This window comes from Eubalaena glacialis, chromosome 9, assembly GCF_028564815.1.
Source record: "Eubalaena glacialis isolate mEubGla1 chromosome 9, mEubGla1.1.hap2.+ XY, whole genome shotgun sequence".
Taxonomy (NCBI): domain Eukaryota; kingdom Metazoa; phylum Chordata; class Mammalia; order Artiodactyla; family Balaenidae; genus Eubalaena; species Eubalaena glacialis.
The window spans coordinates 14,958,539-14,983,490 of NC_083724.1; the positions used below are offsets into that span (position 1 = coordinate 14,958,539).

Sequence of the window (24,952 nt, forward strand, 5' to 3'; positions counted from 1 at the left end):
AACAGTGACATACAACTTAAGCATTACACAATAACAGGAAATCTTTACAATCTTTTTGAAGGCCATTTGAAAAGAGATTTTGATGGTCATACAAATAATATTACTCTTGAGCCCGATAATCCATTTCGGGGAAATTTGTCCTGAAGAAACAACCCAGTGGAAGGAAAAAAGCTCTGGGCATGACGGTGTTTGTTGCCACATTGTATGTAATTGGGAAAAATTGGGAACAAGGGAATTATATTTTACGTTTGTTATCTCTTTGGCTTATTGCAACAAGCTTGTGATGAAGGTATTTCACAGGTGAGGAAGTGGAGGTTGGAGAGATTAAATGACTTGCCCATGAGTTTAGCGTGATTGAGAAACAAAAAGAAGGCAAAATTGGGACTTCCTTGGTGGTTCAGTGGTTAAGACTCCACGCTCCCAATGCAGGGGGCCCAGGTTCGATCCCTGATCAGGGAACTAGATCCCACATGCCCCCAACTAAGACCCGGTGCAGCTAAATAAATAAATAAGTAAAATAAAACATTTAAAAAAAGAAGGCAAAATTCAAACCTGGTCTTTCTGGTTGTAAAGCCTGTAGGCTTTCTCCTAGAGCACGCTGGATCCATAAATGCTCAATAGAGAAAGGGTTAAGTAATTGACTGTGAATCAATTCAGTGGAATTTAGTGCAGTCAATTTAAGTGATAATTATGTGAATTATGCAGCAACATGAAAATATTTAAGATATGTTAGGGGAAAGCAATGGATTATACAAATTCACTTATGTTATAATTTTACAAAAAAATGTGTATTCATGAGCAAAGGCTGAAAAGAATATAAATAGAGTTGATTTCGTAAGATAGTTGTATTCCAAGTGTTATTTGGGGTTCAGTTTTAAAATTCTGTTATTGCTACAGTATTGTTTGTTAATAAATAGATGTTTGCCTAGTAACAGTTTTCTGGATGATTTGAGGACACCGGGAGAGTACTGGAATCAGAAACTAATTCCAAAGTGTCTTCCTCATTGTATTAACCTCACTTAGTTGCTGCTGGCAGAATTGTCTTACATGTGGTACTGTTTGCCGGAGATGAACTCTGGGCAGCAAGATTTCATGGTTTTTGTGTTGTCTAGGTGAATGGTCTAACAGTTTTTGGACTTTCAAAGAGGATAAAAAATTGACAGTGGCCCGAAGATCTGTGTATTGAGGGCTTGAGTGAGAAATGGATTCCTTTTGAAAGCTGTCCTGTGTTTTCTGCTTGCTCAGTGCCAGGCTCTGCCAGGTACTTTAGCTCATTTAGTTGTCACAACACTCCTGTGAGGTAATTGATTTTTATCCTCATTTTATAGATGAGCCAACAGTGACTCAAAGGTGTTAAATAGTTTTCCCGAGGTTACGCGGCTCACAAGTGACAGCATTGGGAGTTCATCTGTTTCCTATTCCGCTGACCCCAGGGCCCTTGCTCTTATTCCTTGTGCCTTGAATTGAAAGGTGATCTGGTGGGTGAGCTTCAGCTTTGGAGGCCCAGGCTCTTGGAAGCCATTGAAACTGATTGCCAGAGTTAGGCACCTTGCTGCGAGTTCAGTTGGTTGGAGTTGCCCTGATTCTTTTTTATGTTGTTGGCTTTTGTTTTTCTTCCCTTTTTGATGTGCTGTAGGCTCGGAAGGCCTTTGATAGGGGTGGGGGTGGGAGTGGGAATGGGAGGAAGCCATAATGACCAACTAGTAGCTCCTTCTGGGTCTGTCCCGCTTCTGAGTTGCGGCTGCTGCAGCTTCTGAAAGCTCCACCCCATGGTCAGGTTGGGATGGTTCCCATTTCAGATGTTGCAGCTCCACAGTCACACTTGAGTCGCAGGGGCCGGAATGGGGCAGGTACAGCCTTGTGTTGGCTTACTTTTTTTTAAAGTACTATTTTTATTTTTTTAATTAATTTATTTTTGGCTGCGTTGGGTCTTCGTTGCTGCACGCGGGCTTTCTCTAGTTGCAGGGAGCGGGGGCTACTCTTCGCTGCGGGGCACAGGCTTCTCATTGAGGTGGCTTCTCTTGTTGTGGAGCATGGGCTCTAGGCGCGCGGGCTTCAGTAGTTGTGGCACGCGGGCTCAGTAGTTGTGGCTCATGGGCTCTAGAGCGCAGGCTCAGTAGTTGTGGCGCACAGGCTTAGTTGCTCCGCGGCATGTGGGATCTTCCCGGACCAGGGCTCGAACCCGTGTCCCCTGCATTGGCAGGCGGCTTCTTAACCGCTGCGCCACGAGGGAAGTCCCTAGCTTACTTCTGAGCATTGAGTTTTGGTCATATTTGGTGGGTTTATATTTTGAGGTATTTATTACTGCTGCATGGTAAGCTGTTTCCAGTGTTTCCACTCAATTTTTTTTTTCATTTCTTGAAGTTGTTTCAAGTATAGATGAAAAGTACAAATGAAAAGAATATTAATGTTTTAAGTTCTTATGCTGTGCCAGGCACAATACTAAACATCCCAATTAATTTCCTTTAATCCTTATAATAGCTCTCTGAATTAGGCATTATTATAATCCCATTTTTATAGATAAAGGAACTGAGGCATACAGAAAAATGAACTTGACTAAGGTCATACGGCTAGTAGGGTAGTCTGGACTGTATTCATTCATTAATTTATTCATTCATTCAACAAATGTTGAATGTCAACAAATGTCAACAAATTCAACAAATGTCTGCTGTTTTCCAGACACTGTGCTAAAACCTCAGGGGAAATAGCCATGAGCAGATAGATAATAAGGTCCCTGCCCTCTAGAAGTGGATTATATTCATATGACAAGCATGATAGTAAATAACACACGTGTAAATAAATAATATGAATACAGATTGTGACAACCTCTAGCAAGAAAATAAGAGGTCTGTGTTAGAGAGTAACTTGGTGGAGGTGGTGGAGACAGGTCTGCTTTAGAGCAGGTGGCTAGGAAGGGCGTCTCTGAGGTGCTGACATTTGAGCTGAGATGGAAAGGCTGAGACTGAGCCACCCCAGGAAGTGCTGCAGGAAGAGCTGTGCAGGCAGACAGGGTGGCTTATGTGAGGACCGGAAGGGAGGCCAGGGAGGCTGGAGCATTGCGGTGAGGGTGAGGGCTCTACCCGAGGCCAGTAGCGGAGCCAGATCACACAACCCTGGGGCCACAGCAGGAAGCTTTATTCCAAGAGTGATAGAAAAAAAGCAATGGAGTGATGTTAACCAGATTTGTCTGACTCTGAAGCCTGTGGGTCTCTCCTTGCATCACTTTGCTTTCAAGAAATTCTTAAATGTGTCCGTCCATCTGGCCATTGGGTATTTAGGAACCATCTCTTATGTTTTAGACTAGAATACACACAAAGATATGGTTCCCCATCTCTTAGCGATGGATTGGGTAGAAAGGCAAATAACCCAACTGGTACAATGCAGTGTGATAGTTGCCATGATAAAGAAATTAGAGGGTGTGTGGAAACATTTAGAAGGACCCCAGTAAAGCCTGATGAGGTAGTTAGAGAAAACTTCATGAGGGCAGTGGTATTAAGAAGAGAATGAGACTGGCATTGTTGCAGAAAAGATGGTGCCTGTATTTCATTGTATTCATTTGGGCTTGTCTGGCATTTGCAGTGACCTTCTGAAGGCTTATTTACCTTCCTCTCATTAAAAAAAATCAACAAAAACTTCTTTATCTATAAATAGGACAAATATTCTTTCAAGTGTTGCTAAGAATTCTAGCAGTGCACACAATGTGGGCTTTCTAAGCCCACTCCATAAATAATTTATTGGTAGCTGAGTAATAGAATAAGGTTTCTCTTTATAGGAAGCATCTGGTGGGGTAGACTTCTTTGTTTGAATGAATGTTTTATGTGCTGTTTCCTTAAAACATTTAAAAGGAGGCTTTAATGAACCTACCAATTGTTTCTTGCACTGTTCTTCTTAGCCACAAAATTGAAACCTTAAGTGTTAACAAGGGGCCAGGGGCAGAAAGTTTGAAATATACTTAATGTAGAGTATGTTAATCACTTTCTTTTATCAGTCATAAAAGTATTAAAGAGTTTATTAGAAAGAGTATTATATACTATTACCAATTATTTTTTAAAATGCTGAAGAAAAATGCTAATGAACGTATATTTATGGTGATGTATTAGCATTCAAGTATGGCTATTAATATTTTGCTATTTTTTATTTTACTTATTTTAAAATCAACTTTATTAAGATATAATTTACATGAAATAAAACTCACCAGTTTTAAGTGTTGGCTGAGTTTTGACATACGTATAGTCCCTTGTAACTTTCGTCATAATCGAAAAAATATATATATATTTATTTTTAATATTTTTGGTATATGTGTATACAGTTCTAGGCTCATGTGACTGTCAGCCACAATCAGAATGTTCCGTAATGCCAAAAAATGCCCATGTGTTGCCTCTTTGTGGTCAGACTCTTCACCCCAGACCTCTGGCAGCTAATCCTCTGTTCTCAGTCCCTATAATTTAGCTTTTTCCCGATATGATATAAATGGAAGCATACAGTATGTAATCTTTTGAGGCTAGCTTCTTTTCCTCACCGTAATATCTTTGAAATTCATTCATGTTGTTGTGTATCACAGTAGTTGAATATTTTTCCATCATATGGATGTACACTTTATTCATTCACTCTTTGAAGAACATTCAGGTTCTTTCCATGTTTTGGTGGTTATTAATAAAGCTGCAGTAAACATTCCTGTATATTTTTTTTTTTGTGGACATAGGTTTTTGTTTCTCTAGGGAAAATACCTAGGACTGGAATTGCTGAGTCATATAGTAAGTGTAGTTTGTTTTTTGGTAAGAAACCGCCAAACTGTCATCCAGAGTGATTGTGCCATTTTGCATTCCCATCAGCAGAGTATGAGAATTCCATTTGTTCCACGTCTTTATCAGCATTTGGTATTGTCAATTAAAAAAAAATTTTTTAATCATTCTAATAGCTGTGTAGTGGTATCTCATTATAGTTTTAATTTGCTTTTTCCTAATGGCTGAAGATGTTAAAGATCTTTTCTTGTGCTTATTTGTCATCTGTATATCTTCTCCTGTGAAGTTTCTTTTCAAATCTTTTGCCTGTTTTTTGTTTTTTGTTTTTTTTAAAATTGAGTTGTTGTCTAACAATTACATCTTGGGAGTTATTTATGTATTCTAGATGCAGTTCCTGTCTTGGATTTGTGATTTGTAAATGTTTTCTCTCAGTGTGTAGCTTGTCTTTTCATTCTCTTAACACTGTGCCTTCCAAAGCAAACGTTTTAAATTTTGATGAAGCTCAGTTTATTGATTTAAAAAAAAGTTTTTTATGGATCATGTTATAGCTAAGAACTCTGCCTCGCTGTAGGTCCCAAAGATTTTTCCCTGTGTGTTCTTCTAAAAGATACAATTTTACGTTTTATATTTAGATCTATGATCTAATTTGAGTTAATGCTTGTTTAAGGTATGATAGATCAGGGTTCATTTTTTTGTAAATAGATGTTTGATTGTTCCAATGTCATGTGTTGAAAATGAAAACACTATCCTTTCTCCATTGAATTGTCTTTGCACCTTTGTCAAAAATCAATTGGCCATAGTTGTATGGGTCTATTTCTGTATTCTGTTTCATTGGATTCTTTTTCAAAATTGTTTTCACTCACCTAACTCTTTTACTGTTCCAAATAAATTTCATAATCAGCATGACTTTATCTATAAGAACTCTTGTAGGGATTTTGATTGGGATTGTGTTAAATCTATAGATCAATTTGGAGAGAATTGACAACTTTATTATATTGAGGTTTCCAATCCATGAATTTGGTAAGTAAGTCTCCTCACTTATTTAGGTTCTTGATTTCATCAGCATTTTGTGCTTTTAAGCATATATAATGTCTTATTAGATTTATACTTAAAAATTTCATTTTTTGGAGATATTGTAAATGGTATTTAAAAAATTTTCAGTTTCTGATTGTTCATTGCTAGTATATTGAAATATGATTGATATCTGCAAGTTGACTTTGCTAAACTCACTTAATGAATTCTGGGAGCTTTTTTTGTAGATTCCTTGGGATTTTTTATATGTATGGTCATTATATGCAAATAAAGATGGTTTTATTTCTTCCTTTCCAATCTGGATGCCTTTTGTTTTCTTCCCTTGCCTTACTGCACTGTCTGGGACTTCAAATACAGTGTTGAATAGGAACTGTGACTGCCGATATCCTTTCCTTATTCTTGATGTTAGGGGAATAGCATTCAGTTCTTCATCTTTAAGTAAATATGTTTTTTGTAGATGTGTGGGTTTTTTTGTAGACGTCCTTTAGCAGATAAAGGAAGTTTCCTTTAATTCCTAGTTTGCTGAATTTTTATCCTGAGAGGCTGTTGAGTGTCAAATGCTTTTTCCTGCCTCTGTTGATGTGATCGTATGTATTTTTTCTTCTTTAGTCTTTTAGTTTGGTGGATTACATGGATTGACTTTGGAATATTGAAGTAACCTTACATTCCTGGGATAAATCCCACTCATGATGTGTTAATATGTTTTTCCAACTCGTTAAAATTTAGTTGAGGATTTTGTGTCTATAATTCCTGAAGGATTTAGTCTGTAGTTTTCTTGTAATATTTTTGTCTGATTTTATGAAGGTAACGCTGCCCTAACAAAATGAAGTGGGAAAGTTCCCTCATCTTCTATTTTCTGGAAGAGATTGTGTAAAATTGGTAGAAATTTAAGTATTTGGTGGAAATTGCTACTGAAATCATCTTGATTTGGAATTTTCTTTTTTGGAAGGTTTTTAATTACAAATTTAAGTTTTTAAATAGCTATAGGACTATTCAGTTTCTCTTATTTCTTCTTTGGTGAATTTTGATAATTTGTACCTTTGAAGGAATTGTGTTATCTCATCTAAGTTCTCCAATTTACATGCATAGATTTGTATGCATTATTTTCATATTATCCTTTTAATTACTGTGGGATCTGTAATGATAACTCCTCTTTCATCCTTGATATTGGTAATTTATGTCTTCTCTTTTTGTTTTTTTTTTTGCCAGTCTTGCTAGAGGTATCAGTTTCATTGACCATTTGAAGAGCTATCTTTTTTTTTTTTTTAAACATCTTTATTGGAGTACAATTGCTTTGCAGTGATGTGTTAGTTTCTGCTTATAACAAAATGAATCAGCTATACATATACATATATCCCCATATCTCCTTTTTAAATTGATTTTTCTCTATTGTTTTTCTCCTTTCCATTTCATTGATTTCTGCTCTTATGTTTATTATATCCTTCATTCTTTTTGCTTTGGGTTTATTTTGCTCTCTTCACGGTTTCTTAAAATAGAAGCTTAGATTATTGATTTAAGATACATCTTCCTTTTTAAAAAAAATTTTATTGGAGTATAGTTGATTTACAGTGTTGGGTTAGTTTCCGCTGTACAGCAAAGTGAATCAGTTATACATATACATATATCCACTCTTTTAGATTCTTTTCCCATATAGGAATACAGAGTATTGAGTAGAGTTCCCTGTGCTATACAGTAGGTCCTTATTAGTTATCTACTTTATATATAATAGGTATATATTTCTTCTTTTCTAAAGCATTTAATAATATAAATTTCCCTCTAAATATTACTCTAACTGCATCCTACAAATTTTGATTTATTTTCATTTTCATTTATTCAAAATGTCTTTTGATTTTTCTCTTTTACCCATGGATTGTTTAGAAATGTGCTATTTAATTTCTAAGTCCTTGGGAATTTTCCAGTTTTCTTTCTGTTATTGATTTCTAATTTATGTTCATTATGGTCAGGGAATATAGTTTTATTTTAGTTCTTTTAAATTTGTTAAGGTTTGTTTTATGAGCCAGGATATCTTGGGAACTGTTCCATGTTCACTTGAGTTGTTGGGTAGAGTATTTTTATAAATTTATTTATTTTTGGCTGTGTTGTGTCTTCGTTGCTGCGCACGGGCTTTCTCTAGTTGCGGTGAGTGGGGGCTACTCTTCTTTGCGGTGCGCGGGCTTCTCATTGCGGTGGCTTCTCTTGTTGCGGAGCACGGGCTCTAGGCGCGTGGACTTCAGTAGTTGTGGCACATGGGCTCAGTAGCTGTGGCTCATGCACTCTGGAGCACAGGCTCAGTAGTTGTGGCGCATGGGCTTAGTTGCTCCGCAGCATGTGGGATCTTCCCGGACCAGGGCTCGAACCTGTGTCCCCTGCGTTGGCAGGTGGATTCTTAACCACTGAGCCACCAGGGAAATCCCTAGAGTATTTTATAAGTGTAAATTAGATCTAGTTGGTTGATGGTGTTGCTCAGCATTTTTATATTTTGTTTATTTTTTTGGTCTACTTTTTCTTTGAGAGAGGAGTATTGATGTCTCAAACAATAATTGTGGATTTGTTCATTTCTCCTTTCAGTTCTATCAGTTTTTGCTTCATGAATTTGAGGCTGTAATGTTAGGTACATACACAATTAGGATTGTTATTTTTCATTATTATGTAATGTCCCTTTTATGCCTGAATACTTTTCTCAGATATGAATAACCATTCCAGCTTTCTTTTAATTAGTGTTTGCATGGTACATCTTTTTCTAACTTTTATTTTATTTATTTATTTATTTTATAAATTTATTTTAATTAATTATTTATTTTTGGCTGTGTTGTTCTTCATTGCTGCATGCAGGCTTTTCTCTGGTTGAGGCGAGCGGGGGCCACTCTTCGCTGTGGTGCGTGGGCCTCTCATTGTGGTGGCCTCTCCCGTTGCGGAGCACAGGCTCTAGGCGTGCAGGCTTCAGTAGTTGCAGCACGCAGGCTTAGTTGCTCCGCGGCATGTGGGATCCTCCCGGACCAGGGCTCGAACCCGTGTCCCCTGCATTGGCAGGCGGACTCCCAACCACTGCGCCACCAGGGAAGCCCTCTAACTTTTATTTTTAATCTACCTCTATCATTATATTTGAAGTGGGTTTCTTGTATACAGCTTTGGGTTTTTTATCCATTCTCATAATCTCTGTATTTTAATTGTTGTGTATATCATTTACATTTAACATATATCAGTGCATTTTAATTTAGGCCCACCATTTTCTTACTTGTTTTCTGTTGTTTCTTCTGTTTCCCCTTTTAAATCTTCTTTTGGATTATTTGAATTATTTTACTGTTTCATCTAAATATATCTATTGAGTTTCTGAACATATCTCTTTGTATAGTTGATTTTAAAACATTAAAGAATTTTTAGTGGTTGCTTTAGAGATTATAGTAACTTTTCATTTCACCATAAGTGAAATGTAAAAACGTTGTTACACCTATCCCCGGTATATTTTATATCCAAAAACATTGAAAATACCACCAGACTATGTTTTAACTTTTGCTTTACTGTCATAAATGTTTTAAAGAACTTGAGGGGTTTTCATTTCTACTGTTCTTCTAGATAGTTATCTAGATATTTATCATTTTTTAAAAATTGAAGTATAGTTGATTTACTACCATTTGCTTTTCTCTTCCTTCATTTCTGAAGTTTCCACCTTTCTCTCTAGTATCATTTCCCTTTGGTCTGAAGAACTTCCTTTAGCATTTCTTTTAGAGCAGATCTTTTGGCAGTGGATTCACTTGGTTCTCCTTCATTTGAGAATGTCTTCATTTTACCTTCACTGCTTAAGAATTCTAGCATGACATTTCCTTTCAGCATTTTAATAATATTGTTCCACTGCTCTCTGGCCTCTATGGTTTTGACTGAGAAATTTGCTGTTATTTGAATCATTGTTCCTCATATATGTGTCATTTTTCTCTGGCTGCTTTCAAGGGTTTTTGTTTGTTTTTTGTTTTATGTTTTTTGTCTTTATTTTTCAGTGGTTGCTAGGTGTGAATTTCTTTGAACTTATCCTGTTTGGTGTTTGATAAGCCTCTTTAGTCTGTATGTTTTATGCCTTTTTCAAAAATTGGGAAGTTCTAAGTTATATTTCTTCAATTTTTTTTTATACTACACTCTCCTAATTTTCTCCTATTTTTCTGGGACTCTGATGAAAGACCTTTTGGTATTGTCTCAGAGGTCCCTGAGGCTCTCTTAAGTTTTTCTTTTCTAAGTTTTTCCCCCCTGTTTTCATATTGGATAATTTTTGTTGATCTGTCTTCAAGTTCACTGACTCTTCTGTCATCACCATTTTTTGAGCCCATCCAGTCCATTTTTATTTGGTTTTTGTATTTTCCATTTATAAAATTTTTATTTGGTTCTTTTCTACGTTTTCTGTTTCTCTGCTGAGACTTTATTTTGCCATTCATTTCAAGACAGTTCACCCTATGTCTTGGCATTTTGCCAACATCTTAATCACTTGACTTTAAGCCATGTTTATGGGTCTTTTTGTAGTTAGAAGTTTTACATTTTGATATAGTCAAATCATATAATTTCTTCTTCATTCTTTGTGCATTTTGTTGACCCTGTCTTAGGCATCCTCTATACAGTATTTTATTTCACTTAGTACTGACAAAAGCCTATTATCTCTATAAGTGAAGAAACTGAGGCTCTGAAAGGTAACACATCTAGGGTTACTCTATGAAAAGAGTTAGGATTGAACTTAGTGTTGTCTCCAAAGCCCCTGATCTTTCTGCGTTGCCTTTGAGAACTGAGCTGGAGTAGTGACTTGGAGAATGGCAGGGGAACAACAGATGCATGAGTTATGGCCTGGGCAGACTCACTGGGTTTAATAAAACATCATCAGCAGTCTCTTCACAGTTCAAATAGTCTTCAAAAAGGATGCCTGCATCTAATATTATTTTTAAGTTATTTTTTGTTAGGAAATTTATACTAAAAAAATTCAAAAGGTAAAAAGGTTATATAGCATATACTTCCAGATACATACCATTTATATCAAGCAAGTAAGCATATCTTCCCCTTACTTTTTAAAATGGTAGCCTGCCACATATAGTATTCTATACCATAGTGTTTTTGTTTAACAGTGTGTCTTGATAACTTCCTTTGAGTACACAGAGTGATCTCTTATTCTTTTTAGTGGCTTCATAAGATTCTGTTGAGTGGCCATATCATAATTTACTTATAACCATGGACTATTTACTTTCAAAAATGTGAAAAATGAACTGTAACATACATGTGGGAGCACGTTTAAATCGCATAAGAACGGTTCAATAAATTGTCAAAAAAGTGAACATATAAGTAGCTTTAGTGTGTATGCTAATTTCTGTTCTTGGAGTTGGGTTAACCTGCTTCAGAAAGCTTGCTGGATGATACAAACAAATAAATCAGGTGTTTTCTCTAGGCAGTGAGGTTTACTTGACACATCATAGTCACTAGAGCCAGACAGAGCAGGATATGAATCTCAGCTTTTCCACTGGTTGTGTGATTTTTGATCATGTGTATAGCGGGGGTAATCTGCTCTCAGAGTTGTTTTAGGGATGGAGATATTGTATTTAAATTACCTAAGCTCAGTGTCTCTTACACAGTAGGGTCTTGGTAAATACGAGTTTTCTTAATCTGTTTTTTTTTAATTTCCTGATTTTAATTTTAACAAATCTTAAACTTATGGAAAAGTTGCAAAATAGTAGAACAAACAACCGTATATTCTTCATCTAGATTTATCAATTAATATTTTGCTACATCTGCTTTATCTCTTTTTTTTCCCTCCCTCCCCACTTATTAGAGAGCTAGTTGCAGACATGTGACAGCACCCTTAAGTACTTCAGCATGTATCTCTTACTTAGGACATTCTCCTACAAAATCATAATACTCTTACCTTATTTAAAATTGTTATTCAGATTCCCCCAGTTATCTCCATATAGCTTAAAAAAATTTCAAGATTCACTGTATGATTTCACTGTACTTAGTAGTCAGACTTCTATTACTTCCATTTATTTAGAAGAGTCCCCCAGCCATTTTTGCCTTAAGATTGTCATTAAAATTTTTGAAGAGTCCAGGCCCGTTGTTTGTAGAATGTCTTTCAATTTGGATTTGTCTGATTGACAACTCTTGATTAGATGCAAGTTAAATTGTAGGCATTTGGGGAATTCCCTGGTGGTCCAGTGGTTAGGACTCAGCGCTTTCACTGCCGGGCCTGGGTTTGACCCCTGATCGGGAAACTAAGATCCTGCAAACGGTGAGGTGCAAAAAGAAAAAACAAAAAGATTGTAGGTGTTTTAACATTTTAAATGAAATTGCTTACTTTCAGTGATTTAGTTCAGGAGGCACGAGATGTCTTTTTGTTCCACCAGGGAGGTGGTATTAAATATATTCTCTTGATTAGGGTGGTATCTAGTAGGTTTCTAAATGGTGAAGATACTCTCCTTTTGTAAATAACAAGCCATCTGTGGGATGATATCTTGAGACAGTGGGAATATCGTGTCTTCCAGTGTTCTTTCACCTGATGGTTTACGCATTGATGATTCCTGCCTGAGTCAGTTATTACTATAGCAGTTGTATAAGGGTGATTTTCTCTTCCTGTTATTCTTCTACATTTATTAACTGGATTTCTTTTGTAAAGAAGAGCTTCCCCTTTTCCTTTCCTTTTCTTTCTTTACCTATTTACTCACTATCAGTGTGGAGTCATGAATTCTCACTCCACTCAGTCATCATTCATTTCAGTGCTCAGATTGTCCTGAGTTTGGCTCTTAGTTCTGGGTTAGTACAGTTATAGCAAAGGTAAGCTTTTACTCCATTTGTAGCCTTGGAAGCTATGGGGGTTCATGCAGGTATTGTCCCTTAGATCTTACTTTTGGTGACCCATCTGTGCTTATTTTCTAGCAAATCACTGAATTGAAGAAAGAAAACTTTAACCTAAAGCTCCGCATCTATTTCCTCGAGGAAAGGATGCAACAGGAATTTGATGGCCCCACTGAACACGTCTACAAAACTGTGAGTGCCCTGCTTCTTGCCGCCATCCCCAGTGTCTTTTCTAATAGTCATTCCAAGCAGAAGTTTGATTAATATTTGTTCTCCGAGTTGGCATGAGTAGAGAGCACTGCTTTCACTTCATTTGAATTGATTACAGGGGGCACAAAGATAATAGGATGACCTTAATATTAAGCAAGGCCATACAAGATTAATTTTAAGGGAGTCTTTCTCTCTTCTTAAAATGGGAATTCTGATTTACCATATCTCAATCGCCTTTTTCTCATTATTTATAACTTAGACAAAGACGGTGAAATGGTAGAATGTCTTTGGAATTGAATCCTACTGTTACTAACTAACTTGTGTAACTGTAGGCAAGTCACTTCAGCTCTCTGGGCTTGCTTCCAGAGTTAAGTGATAATCCCTCTGTCTTGGCGTTATTTGTGTGGATTAAAATGAGTTGACAGATGAAAAGCCTCAGCACCCAGTCAGCGCTTGACAATGATCATCATTGTCTTATTGGGGCTTCCATGGGCAGCCCGAAGTGAGGCTTGTCATTTTTCCTGTGATCTGACTCTTCTGTATTCCTTGTGTGCTTGCTTATGACTGTCAGAAAGAGAAGTCTATTCCTATCTCAAGTCTTGACCTGGAGGTCTCTGCCTGAAAACAAACCTTGGTTCTGAAAGTTGAAAAAAGAACTTGGCTTTCTTGAAAAGACATGAGTACAAACAATATTTTAGTGCCCGTTTCTTGACTTTCTCTAGGAGATTAGCCCTTGGCCTGAGAATTCTTCCATTTTTTTCTCTTCGGAAGTTTGCACCAGTGGAAACTTTTGAAGGAAGATAAAGAACTCTCCTTGAGTTTTAGCGGATGGACTTAAATGGGCTTGTCTTGAAGAGGGATTGTACTGTACTTCTGAGCCTTTTCAACAATTGAAAAGCTCCCTTGTCCCTCAAGACACGATTTCTTTTTCTTTATTGTGGGAGAGAAAGACAATGAGGATCTCCCCTTTTCTGGAAGGAAGTGGTGGTGCAATCAAAATTTTAAAGAAAAACCAGTAACCTAAAATATTTTGTATGTAAGTATGATTATCATGTATCTCAGAACGAATATGGGTGTCAGGAAATCAAAGCAAGTTAATTGCCTGCTCCTGGTCAGGCACCTGTCCTGGGCATTTGTGCATTCATCATCTTATTTTAATTCTCAAGACAGTCCTGTACAATGGAGATGATCCTCATCTTGCAGGAGAGGCGGCTGAAGCTCAGGGAAGATCAGCAACTTGCTCGATGTCGTATAGCTGCTCTGTGAGATGGGTTTTGGACCCGGTTCTGCCTACCTCATTCTGCTACACAGTTTCAGCTCTTCTTTTCCATTGTTTGGCTAGATGACTTGATTTGATTGCACCTTTATTTAAATTTTAAGCTTTGGATAGGTGTACATGGTTCAAAATCAAAAAGCATAAAAGGTATATACTGGAAAGACTTTCTTCCACCCTTGTCTCCTAGATTCCCTGGATCTAACCAATATCATTAATTCCTCAGGCAGAGAAATTTTATGTGTATACAAGCAAGCATTGTGTGTGTATGTATATGTGTACAAACCCCCTTTTTACATAAATGCGAGCATGTTCTGCTTTGTACCTCGCATTTTTCCTTAACAATATCTTGAATATCTTCCCTTAATAGTGGTTTAAGAGCTTCTTCATTCTTTTTTATAGTGATATTCCATTTTATACTTATAAGGTGTCTTGGTTTTTGGTTTAGACATTATGGTCGCCATGTATATAAGTTTATAACTTGAAGTATTGAACTTGCAAAAAAGAAGTCTAGTGGACATGTTAGCAGTCCATCCTTTTAAATTTGCTAGGCTGGGGTGCCAGTTGGTTCATCAGAAAGCAAAGCACTTAGAACATATGATATCAGCTGTTACATAGAAGCTCTCTGCCCTTCAGAGAGCTGGAACAGGAATCTTCTCTTTGAAGGGTGTTTCTGCAGATTTCACAAAACCACAGTTGAAGGCATTGTGCACTGTCAGTGTCCTTTATGCAAAGATTAGTTTCTTCTAGAAAAAGTTCTGCTGCAGAGATGACTTCTTGAGTTCCTGTTGTTTGACAGTGAAAAAAATAACACAGTCTGAGCCCCGTCTCGTAGCCTCTTCTCATTTGTTAGTTCATTCAGTCCTCAAATCCACCACGTCAGGTGGGCTTTCTGTTTTTCGTGTGACACTTGAGGGATCCGAAAGGAGACCCCTTGCTTTCTGACCTCCCGGGCTTGTGTTTCTAAGGACAGCTACAGGCTCGCACTTCCACTTTCATATTGGATGTGAGCAGGAAGGCAGGGCCTGTGCCTGCCTTGTCTACCGTGGTGGCCTTGGTGCTTAGCCTGTGCTTGGCCTGTCACAGGGGTTGGTGTATGTCTGTGAAGTGAAGGAATGAGTAAATAAACGAGCATCCACTGACTTGCCACAGTTTCCTCCCGGGAAGGAGTGGAGGCAGAATTTGAAGCCAGGTCCGTCTAGTCCCAAGGCTGTGGCCTTTCCATTCTGGCTGACTTCTCAGTCAGGGGTGCTCTTCCCCCCAGGGCTCCTTGGCTAAAAGGAGGGAGACCTGTCCTCGGAGATTGTAAATTTTACTGGAAATGTTATTTTTCTTTAAAATAATACACAGGTAGTATGGAATAAAATGTAAAGTTGGCATAAATTATTAAAATAAAGCAGGAGCAAGATTAGAGAAATCTTGGATTTACAGCAGTCCTCTGCAGGCTGCACACGTAGACCTTCCTCTTTACTGCATGAATTCACCTAATATTCCGCCTGGGGTACGTCTGCGGACTGGTTTGCGAAGCCGATCACTCCCCGCTGCCTCATGTTGTGATCCGTGTGCCAAAGATTCTGTCTTTGGATTCTCACGTGAGTTACAAGCCCAAGACCACGTGTGTCTCCCTTTGTTCCAGTCACTTAAGAGGAAGACGGCTGGGGAACACTGTGGTGTCCCCTATAGACAGCTGGCCCTGTGTGGTCATGGCTCTTTGGGAAGGGAGCACCCTGAAATCTTATATTGAAGTGAGACAGGCAGTGATGTGGCCTCCTGCTTATCCATCCACAGGTTTTATTTTTTTGAAGCTGTAACACATTCCCACTGCTACAACCACCACATGCATGATTGCAAACAACCAGAAGTAATTGCCTTGGAATGGTAAAAGCAAGCTGCAGAATTGATTGTAAATTTGCCTGGTGGAGGGCAAACAATTTTTAAATCAGCCTCACTTGTATGACATTTATGCCTGAATGTTTGAATGCTCTGGCTGTTAGAGGCTTGGAAAATTTACATAATTGTTCCAAGCCTTGAGAAATCCAGGGCCTTCTTTGGAGCCCACCAGTGTTCAGTAATTCCCTTTTCCCTGTGCCCCAAGGCTAATGAGGGTTTGAATCTAATATCTGTCTATTATGAGCGTCACGGAGCCAGTCCGTGCTGAAAGCAGGTTTCCCACTATAGGCATTCGGATGTCCTGTGCTTCACACTGTTTCTTTTCTTTCCTAATCTTGCCTGGAAGAACATCGAGCTCAAGGTGGAAGTAGAGAGTCTGAAGCGGGAGCTCCAGGAGAGAGAGCGGCTGCTCGTCAAAGCCTCGTGAGTACCTGTCCCTCTGCCACGAGCTCACAGGTCGCCCAGGGTTCTGGTGGCGGAGGCTGGGTGCGTCAGTACAAGAGAACCTTGTGTTTCTAAGCCAGTTCTTCTCCAGCGGGGCTCTGAGGACCGTGAGGAAATTTTCATTTTTATTTAATTATTTTTCAACAAACTTTTGAAATGTAACATACTTACAGGAAGATGAACCGATCGTAAGTGTACAGCATGATGATTTTCACAAAGCAGACACAACTGTGGGCCACCTTCCAGATCAGAAACCAGAACAATCACCAGCCCCCCGGACGCTTCCTTTGTGCTCCCAGAACTTACCCTTCTCCCACAAAGAGAACCACTGCTCACCGCTAGCATCCGCGTTGCTTAGTTCTGCCTGTTTTTGAACTGTATAGAAAAGGAATCGTATACTGTGCACCCGCCCTTTTGTGTCTGGCCTCTTTCCTTAGCCATGTGTCTGTGAGATCCATCCCTGTTGTCAGTTACATCAGCAGCTCCTTCGTTTTCATTGCTGTGAAAGGCTGGGGGGCCTCAGGGTCCTGAAGGACTCCTGCAGTGGGTGAGGCAGGGGGGCAGAGGGTGGGGCTTCAACCAGAGGAACTCGTTTCTGTATGTGTTTTATGTGCTAGGGTCCCTTGTAATACTTCGTTTATAAGAGGGGTTCTACTGCTTTAAAAAATTTGAAAACTATTATTTTAGTCAATCAGTCAGTTAATTAATTTAAATATTTATTGAACAACAAGCACAGTTCAGAGGATACATACAGTCTGTGACTCAGTTGGTCATTCATTCATTCATAAACATTTCTCACATAAATGTGCCGCACGCTGAGGATTTGAGAGGAGATGTCCCTTCACTCAGGAGCTCATTGGAGACGGGTGAGCCTATGAACGGGGTGTGCTGGAGGTGCAGTGACAGAGGGTGTTTGTGGGCACGGGGTGAGGCACCAGAGCGTGCTGAGTTTCGCTTGGTGAGAGAGGAGTAAGACTTCCCAGAGTTGACCCACCAAGGACCTGGCTGGAAGCTTACGTGGAAAAGCTTCACCTGCCCTAGCAGCAGAGCTCCTGCAGGATACGGCTGCCTAGGGGCGTGGGGCCTTTGGCCTAGGGCACAGCTGCGCTGCTCTGGGCCGGGCCACACAATTCCTTTTATTGTCACACAGCCAGCAGCCGGCATGGACTGCTGTGGGCTCTGAGTAGACTAGAGGTTCCCTGGCCCAGGCTTCTCTGAGTTATGCTGACTGTGCACACGTGGTATTTTCTGAGTGAGTGAGTGAGTGATGAATGAATGAATGAATGAACAAACTAGATTGACACTTTTTTTTTTTTTTTTGGCCATGCTGCTGGGCTTGCCGGATCTTTGTTCCCCATGGAACCCAGGCTCAAGGCAGTGAAAGCGCCTAGAGTCCTAACCACTGGACTGCCAGGGAATTCCCTTAACACGTTGTTTTTGTTGGTTGCTTTTGTTGTTGTTGTTGTTCGGAAGCACATTGTTCTCTGGGCAGGAAGTCAAATCGACTTTACCAAGCCTAGAAGTCAGTAGCAGAATTCAGTCTGTTTCCTACTCTGTTCACCCTGCCTGCTGCAGATCTCAGCCAGGACTTGTTTCTAGCCAGGCGTGTGCACATGGAAACCCAGACTCAAAAAGGCCACGTGCACGCCTCAGTACCAACGCACCGAGCTGAACGTTTGGGGGCTGGTGCCCGTGTTTGTTTGTATGCATAGATTTTCCAGCTGCCCAGACTGGTGTCCAAGGCCCTTTTTGGTCTGACCAGCTTTATTAATTTATTCAGAAAATATTTATCAAGCAGTTGTCGTGTGTGGCACTGGCCTAGGTTCCTGGAAATAGAGCCGTGATCCAAACAGACACGTGGGGCTTACATTCCGGAAGGAGTGATGGGGATAAAATACTTGGAGTAATAGATATATAAATACAAGTTGGGAAAAGAGCTGTGAGAAAAAGGGAGGATGCTCTGAGAGTTAGAGCAGCAGGAATAGGTCCGTAGCTGTAGGTGTGTGGCCGGGAAGGTGGCATTTGAGATGAGATGGGAGCTGGGGGTAAGTAGGCCTTGACCAGGGGAAAGGGTGGAGGTGTTGAAGGAGGAGGGAATGTGCAGGTCTCAGGAGATACGACAAGTCTGGGGGGCTCGGTCTCATCTTGCAGGGTCTTGAGGCCTCACTAGAGATTTTGGTCTTTATCCTGAGATCAGATGGAAAACAGTCATGGGTTTTAAGCAACTGACACAATCAGGGCTTTGTTTTTTAAAAGGTCACTCTGGTTGCTGAGTGGGGAATGTTTTGTGGAGGGAGCAGGGGTGGAAGCAGGGAGTCGAGTTAGGAGGCTGGGCCAGTAGTTTAGGCAAGAGATTCGTGATGAGCTGCATGGGGGGACTGGGGAGATGGTTGGGAAGCAAAGTCCACAGGGCTTGGTAATGGTGGGAAGGGCGATGTCAAGGGTGCCTTCTAGGGCAGGGGTTCTGTTTAAGAAAGTCACAGTGACTTCACTGCTCCAGCTTTCTCTCCACCAACACTTTATCCCAGATAGTGCACAACTACTGAAAATGTCCTGCCCCTGCTGCTCTAGCTTTGCCCTGGCAGATCTCTTCTGCTTCCCGTCCCCTCCTGGCCCAGATGCCTTTCCTGTCACCTCCCCTCCATAAAGGCTCATGCTGAGTCCCGTGGCTGCCCGTGGTCCACATCTCAACCTCTGTACAGACTGCTCTGGCATATAATGACAATCCCATGTGTATGTAACACTTCACAGTTTATAAAACGCTTTCACATCCATTTATTGGTACATTCCATCATTATCCTGGGAGCTAGGCAACTTTCTAGGAAAACCTTTTGTAGCGGGGGGAACTTAGGCCTGGAGACGGGAAGGACCGTGACAAAATCACTTAGAAAGATCAGAGCTGGCATTAGAACTCAAGTCCCTGACTTTTAGCCTGGCACTAGGTTTCATGTTCTTTATTTTCCTGTATGTGATTCTCATTTCTCTAACATGACTGCGCATCTTGTGAGGCCAAGAGCCTGTTCCCCTACTTGAGTGGAGATGGGGCCAGTGGAAGGGGCAGGGGCTCTGGGTTGGCTCTGCCAGTAGGTGGGTCTTTGGCTTCTGAGTCTTGGCTTCTCAGCTGTTCCTACTTCATGGGGCCTTTGTGCGGATTAGCTGCCACGGGCTAGGCGCTCTGTCCACCACACGTCTGCTAAAGGTGCCTTTCTTTACCCCGAAGTGCCCAGCACCTGTCACAGGAAAAGCCCCTGCTTTTCCTAAAGAACTATAATTAGAATGGAAAGAGTCAAGAGGAAATGTTGAGGGTTAGAAAGGGTAACGAGGGTGGTGTTCATAGAAAGTTCTGTCTTGTATTGGGTGGAAAGCTGGATTAGACCAGTTTCTGTAAACCTTTCCTCTCCTTAGGTCTTGCTGTCTATCTCATCTGTTGCCCCAGATTCTATAAAGAGAGAAAGGGTAGAAGGAGAGAACGAATGTTTACTGAGATCCTGCTTTGCCCCAAACCCTGTGCCTGGCACTTGACATGCTTTATCGCAGTTGATTTTACAACAGCTATTTGAGGCAGCCAGTGTTCCCATTTGAGTGAAAAGAAAACTGAGGCTCAGAGGAGTAGGAAGTCTTGCCCAGGTTGGTAACAGAACTGGGACCGGCCTGGTCTGGAGCTCGCTCTGCCTTGCTCTGGAGTAAATATATAGTTTGCTGGCTTTCTATTATTATATTTCTCACTTACAATAAGGGGACATTAAAAACAGAAGCAGACATATTGTCGGGAGTAAATTTTGTCTCTGTGGCTTTAAAACACAAACAAAAACAATAATTCCATTAGTAGGGGAAAATTGCGCCATACTGCTGAGTATAAATTTTATTGCTACAGAGATACAAAGATGATAAATGACGAGTTGGAACATTTGTTATTGGGAATATATTTTATTGGTATAACTAAAGTGCAGCCAAACTGAATAATACCAGTACTTGTTAAAAATTGTAGTCAGCCCCTTGACAATGTATGTGATTCAGACTGCAGAACAGAAATGTTTGATCTGGGCTGATAGGAGGGAGCCGGTGTATCTGCACTTGCTGGGTGGTGGAGGCGGGGGGAGGGGGAGGTAGTCGAGCAGGCCATTTTCTAGAGAAGTCTCTATAAAGCCCAAGGGCTAAAACATTTCTGGTGGTTAGTGGAAGCTTGGGACTGGAAAAATCCTGTGTCCAAGGCTCAGGAGGGAAAAGCTTCTAGTACAGGAATCTTCCAGCCGTGTATAATGCCTCTTGAGGAGTGGTGGAAATGATTGTGCATCACTGTGAATTCCAGACAGTACTGATCAGGAAATGAGCTGAGGGAGTGGCGGCTCATTTCTGAGGATGTTTCATAGCATTAATCAGGAGGTGGCCATGTGGTCTTAGTTCTGGCCAGAGAGGATCCATTCTCAGCTCAGATGCCAGCAGAGGGGGTGGAATGAGGCCTCTTACAGCAGCGCAGCAGGGGCCAGTGCTGCGGTGGCCTCGGGGACAACAGGCTAGCAGGCAGCACTCAGATCAGAGAGGAAGGGCACCGCGCTACGGCCACCACCACATGTGTTAGCACATTAATTCTAAGAGGTAATCATCTCATTTTTCAAATGAGGAAACTGAGGTGTAAGAGGTAATTTACCCAGAGTCACACTGAGGACATAATAGAGTCAAAATTTGGAAGCAGATCTGTTCAGCCTCAGAGCCCCTGTTCTTTCTTTCCAATTGTTCACATTGAATTCCATTAAAATGATATCATGACACTGGGGCCTTCTGAAGGCTTATTGGTGAAAGGAAACAAGATATGAATAAAGTCTTTATTTGCAGGCGACTCATGTTCGAGACAGCAAGTATGGCCCTCTTGACTTTCCATTGTTCTCAGTCAGAAATTCACATGGCCTGTACATGTGAGTGTCTGATCACATGGCCCCTGGTTGGAAGAATGTTATATACCCTTAAAGTAGGGCATGGGAGGCTGGTGGTGAATAGATTTATCCTTTTGCAGTTTTTCTGAAAAACTAGCTTTAGGTGGAGCCATTTCCTTCATTATTCTGCCTTCTGGAAACCCGCAATCATTTTAGAAATCTGATGAGAACTGCTCTGGGTCTGTGTCTCACAAATTCACATCCGGCACTGTTTTTCGAGAACCAAAATGAAAGGCGTCTGTGGTCGTAGCGCTGTGTCTAGTGTTGGTGGGCCAGCCCCACCATGCTGGTCAAGCAGAGAGAATGTTCCACGATGCCCGGCGATGTGAAGTCTGCCTTTTATGTTAGAGGTGGTGGAGGAACGTGGAGAGCAGGTGACCTCCTCTCCTCAGGCGCCGCTCATGCTTGCAGAGTGGTCGTGCTGTGTTTGAGATGCTTCCCCCTCCAGTGGCAGAAGACCTTTACCCTCAGGTTTATTTTTGTTGTCTCCTGCTCCTTGCGCCTTGGTTTGTCACACCAGCTCTCTGCCTTTCCTGCCACCGGTGGAGGTGTACTTTATCGGAAGTTTCGTGGTGGGGAATTTGGCAATAGCTGTCGAGTGTCTTAAAAACGAGCTTATCCTTTAACCTAGTAATTCCCTTCCTAGGAGTTGACCCTAAGGAAATCACTGGATAGTATGCAAACTATATGTATATATCATATATATGTGTTTTATTTATTTATTTTTTAAAAATTTTTATTTATTTATTTAATTTATTTTTGGCTGCATTGGGTCTTCGTTGTGGTGCACGGGCTTCTCATTGCGGTGGCTTCATCTTGTTGCGGAGCACGGGCTCTAGGCGCACGGGCTTCAGTAGTTGTGGCACGTGGGCTCAGCAGTTGTGGCTCGTGGGCTCTAGAGCTCAGGTTCAGTAGTTGTGGCGCACGGGCTTAGCTGCTCCACGGCATGTGGGATCTTCCTGGACCAGGGCTCGAACCCGTGTCCCCTGCGTTGGCAGGCGGATTCTTAACCACTGCGCCACCAGGGAAGCCCCTATATATGTGTTTTAATTGAGATATAATTGGCATATAACATTGTGTAAGTTCAAGGTATACTGCACGGTTGACTTGATACATTTATATATTGCATTATCTGTGCTTTTGAATTACAAATCTTAGTTAAAAAAAAAAAAAAAACTCAGCACAGGTCTGTGTGAGAAGTGACCAACAAATATTCTTTGTCTCTTTGGAGCGGTTGGAATCACCATCTGACTGTCACTCTTGTGCATTTTACGCCTTTGCCTCTTTTCACAGCAAAGCAGTTGAGAGCCTCGCCGAAGGGGGTGGCTCTGAAATTCAGCGGGTGAAGGAAGATGCTCAGAAGAAGGTGCGGCAGGTCGAAGAGCTCCTAACCAAGAGAATACTCCTTTTAGAAGAGGCAAGTCCGGGACTTCCCTGGCCGTCCAGTGGTTAAGACTCTGCGCTTCCACTGCAGGGGGCGTGGGTTTGATCCCTGGTCGGGGAACCAGATCCCGCATGCCGCGCAGTGCGGCCAAAGAAAAAAAAAAATAAGAGGCAAGTCTGGAAGCACTGAGGAGAATGTGTTTCCTACAGCGGGTTCATAACCGAGTGGGCAGAATTTTGTTCCTCTTTTCATAAACTGTCAGGGTTTCAGCAGGGACAAGAGCCCCCCCCCCCCTTCTGCTGAGCACCTCTTGGGCTCCAACCCCGTTCTAGGCACTTTGCGTATGGAATTTATACCCTTACACCCTGCACGCTGACCTTTATTGTCTCCATCCTCTAGATGAGGACACGGAAGTACAGAGAGAAATACTAACTAGTCCACCTTTAGTCCTGGATTTAAATTACAACAGCTGATTTTACAGCCTGTGTCCTGACTGCAACACCACCCTTCTTTTTATCTAGTTTAGTTCCTTTCCTTTACAGAAGAGGAAACTGAGGCCTGAGGCCCGGAGAGGGGAGGCGACCCGCCTAACACAGCTAAGCCTGGAGCCAGGTTTCCTGACTCGTAGGCCATGCGTGGCCACGCAGCCCCTGTCCCCAGAGCCCAGCCTCCATCCCTCCATCCCACCTGTGCCCACTGCCTGCTTCCTCTCGGGGAGCCGCTGTGTGTAGCTCCTCTTTCCCCCCATTCTCAGCCTGTGGTGGGAGTCAGGACGCTCCTTGGCCAAAAAACTTTATCTCCTAGATGTTGAAAAGCTTTCCTCCATATTAAGCTTGTCATCAAGTGATACCAGTTCCTTTTAATTCTTGATCTTTGAAGTCTGTTGTTTCTCTACCCAAAACCCTGATTCTTCTTGGCAGATAAGAGGAGAAATGACACCACAAAGCACTTCTAGATACAAAGAGCAGATTCATTTGTAGTGTATTTTACAGCTTATAATGGTCTTTTCCATTTGTCATGTTCACATCAGCCCCATGGGGGTGTGTAGTTCCTAGGTCGAAACTACAGATGAGGAGACAGGCTCAGAGAGCTGGGAAACTTAGTCTTGGTCATAAGCAGTAGAGCTGAAACCAAAAGGAGGGTCTTCTGAGCCCAAATTCTGAACTTTAGTTAAAATGTAATTCTGAGACTTTTAAGAGACTTAATCTGTTGGTTCAGTCATCTTATTTTTCCCAGTAAGTGCTTCCCCAGGTTTTAGGGTAGCAGCGTGACTGACAGTACTGGGCTGAATCCCTGCTCTGTCACTAGCTTGTCACCTTGGAGAAGACATTTGCCTTCTCCGTGCCTCTGCTGCTTCATCTGTGAAATGAGGCCAGTGGTGTCTGCCCTGAATAGTAATTGTAATAACCGCAGTGAACTAACGATTTATGGAGGGCTTACCATGTCTGAGGCACCCTTCTCAGCCTTTTCATACACTGACTTAGTTCATCCCTTCAGTAAACGAATGAGGTAAATACTTTTACTATCCCTTTTTAAGAACAAAACCAAAAACATGATGACACAGGCACAGAGTGGCCAGGTCACTTGGCGCAAGGTCACCCAGGTAGTAAATGCCAGGTGGTCTGTCTGTAGAGCCTGCATTCTAGGCTGGTCGAGTCTCTCTGTCAGTATGTAACTTTCTAGGATTGAGTGAGGATCAAAGATAGTATAAATAAAGCTCCTTGCTCAAAGCCCGGCATCAGTAGGCCCTCAGTAAATAATAGTTTTTGCTGGTTTTTTGTCTCAGAATATGGGGAAGTGGTTTTCCCCAGCTATTGTTGATATTGACAGGCTGTCACCCTCTTGGGGAGACGGTGGTGGACGAGGCACCGTGGAGGGAAGGGCAGGGAAGAGGAAGCCAGCGTTTTTTGAGCTTCCTGTGATGCAGCAGGCATTTGACAGAGTCTCCCAGCAACTCTCTGAGACAGTGGTTATCCCTGTTTTATAGGTTGGGAAACGGGCTCAGGGAGGTTAAGGGACTACTCAAGGTCACCCAGCAGATAAGTGGTGGGAGAGCTGGGTTTGGAATCCAGTTCGATTTGCCTTTCATCTTCGTGATGCAGTCAGAGGCAGTGGCATGAGGGCTTGGAGACTCACATCTACTATTCGGTCGCTTTCCTGAGCACCAGGACCTTTTTCCCTGACACAGACGCTGCCTGTGTGATTTAGGCAATTTCCTTTTTGGCTTCTCTGAGCT

At 41.3% G+C, this 24,952-nt stretch overlaps 1 protein-coding gene across 5 annotated transcripts in view; it reads left to right on the forward strand.

Annotated features, from left to right (window-relative positions):
* The window catches only part of CDK5RAP2 (CDK5 regulatory subunit associated protein 2), a 184,434-nt gene that overhangs the window by 20,351 nt on the left and 139,131 nt on the right, over positions 1 to 24,952 (forward strand). For all 5 annotated transcript variants that reach the window (XM_061200019.1, XM_061200023.1, XM_061200021.1 and 2 more), the window contains exons 4-6: positions 12,666 to 12,776; positions 16,304 to 16,380; positions 22,626 to 22,749. In XM_061200019.1, the coding sequence (XP_061056002.1) occupies positions 12,666 to 12,776; positions 16,304 to 16,380; positions 22,626 to 22,749 (312 nt within the window). The remainder of the gene's footprint in view (positions 1 to 12,665; positions 12,777 to 16,303; positions 16,381 to 22,625; positions 22,750 to 24,952) is intronic.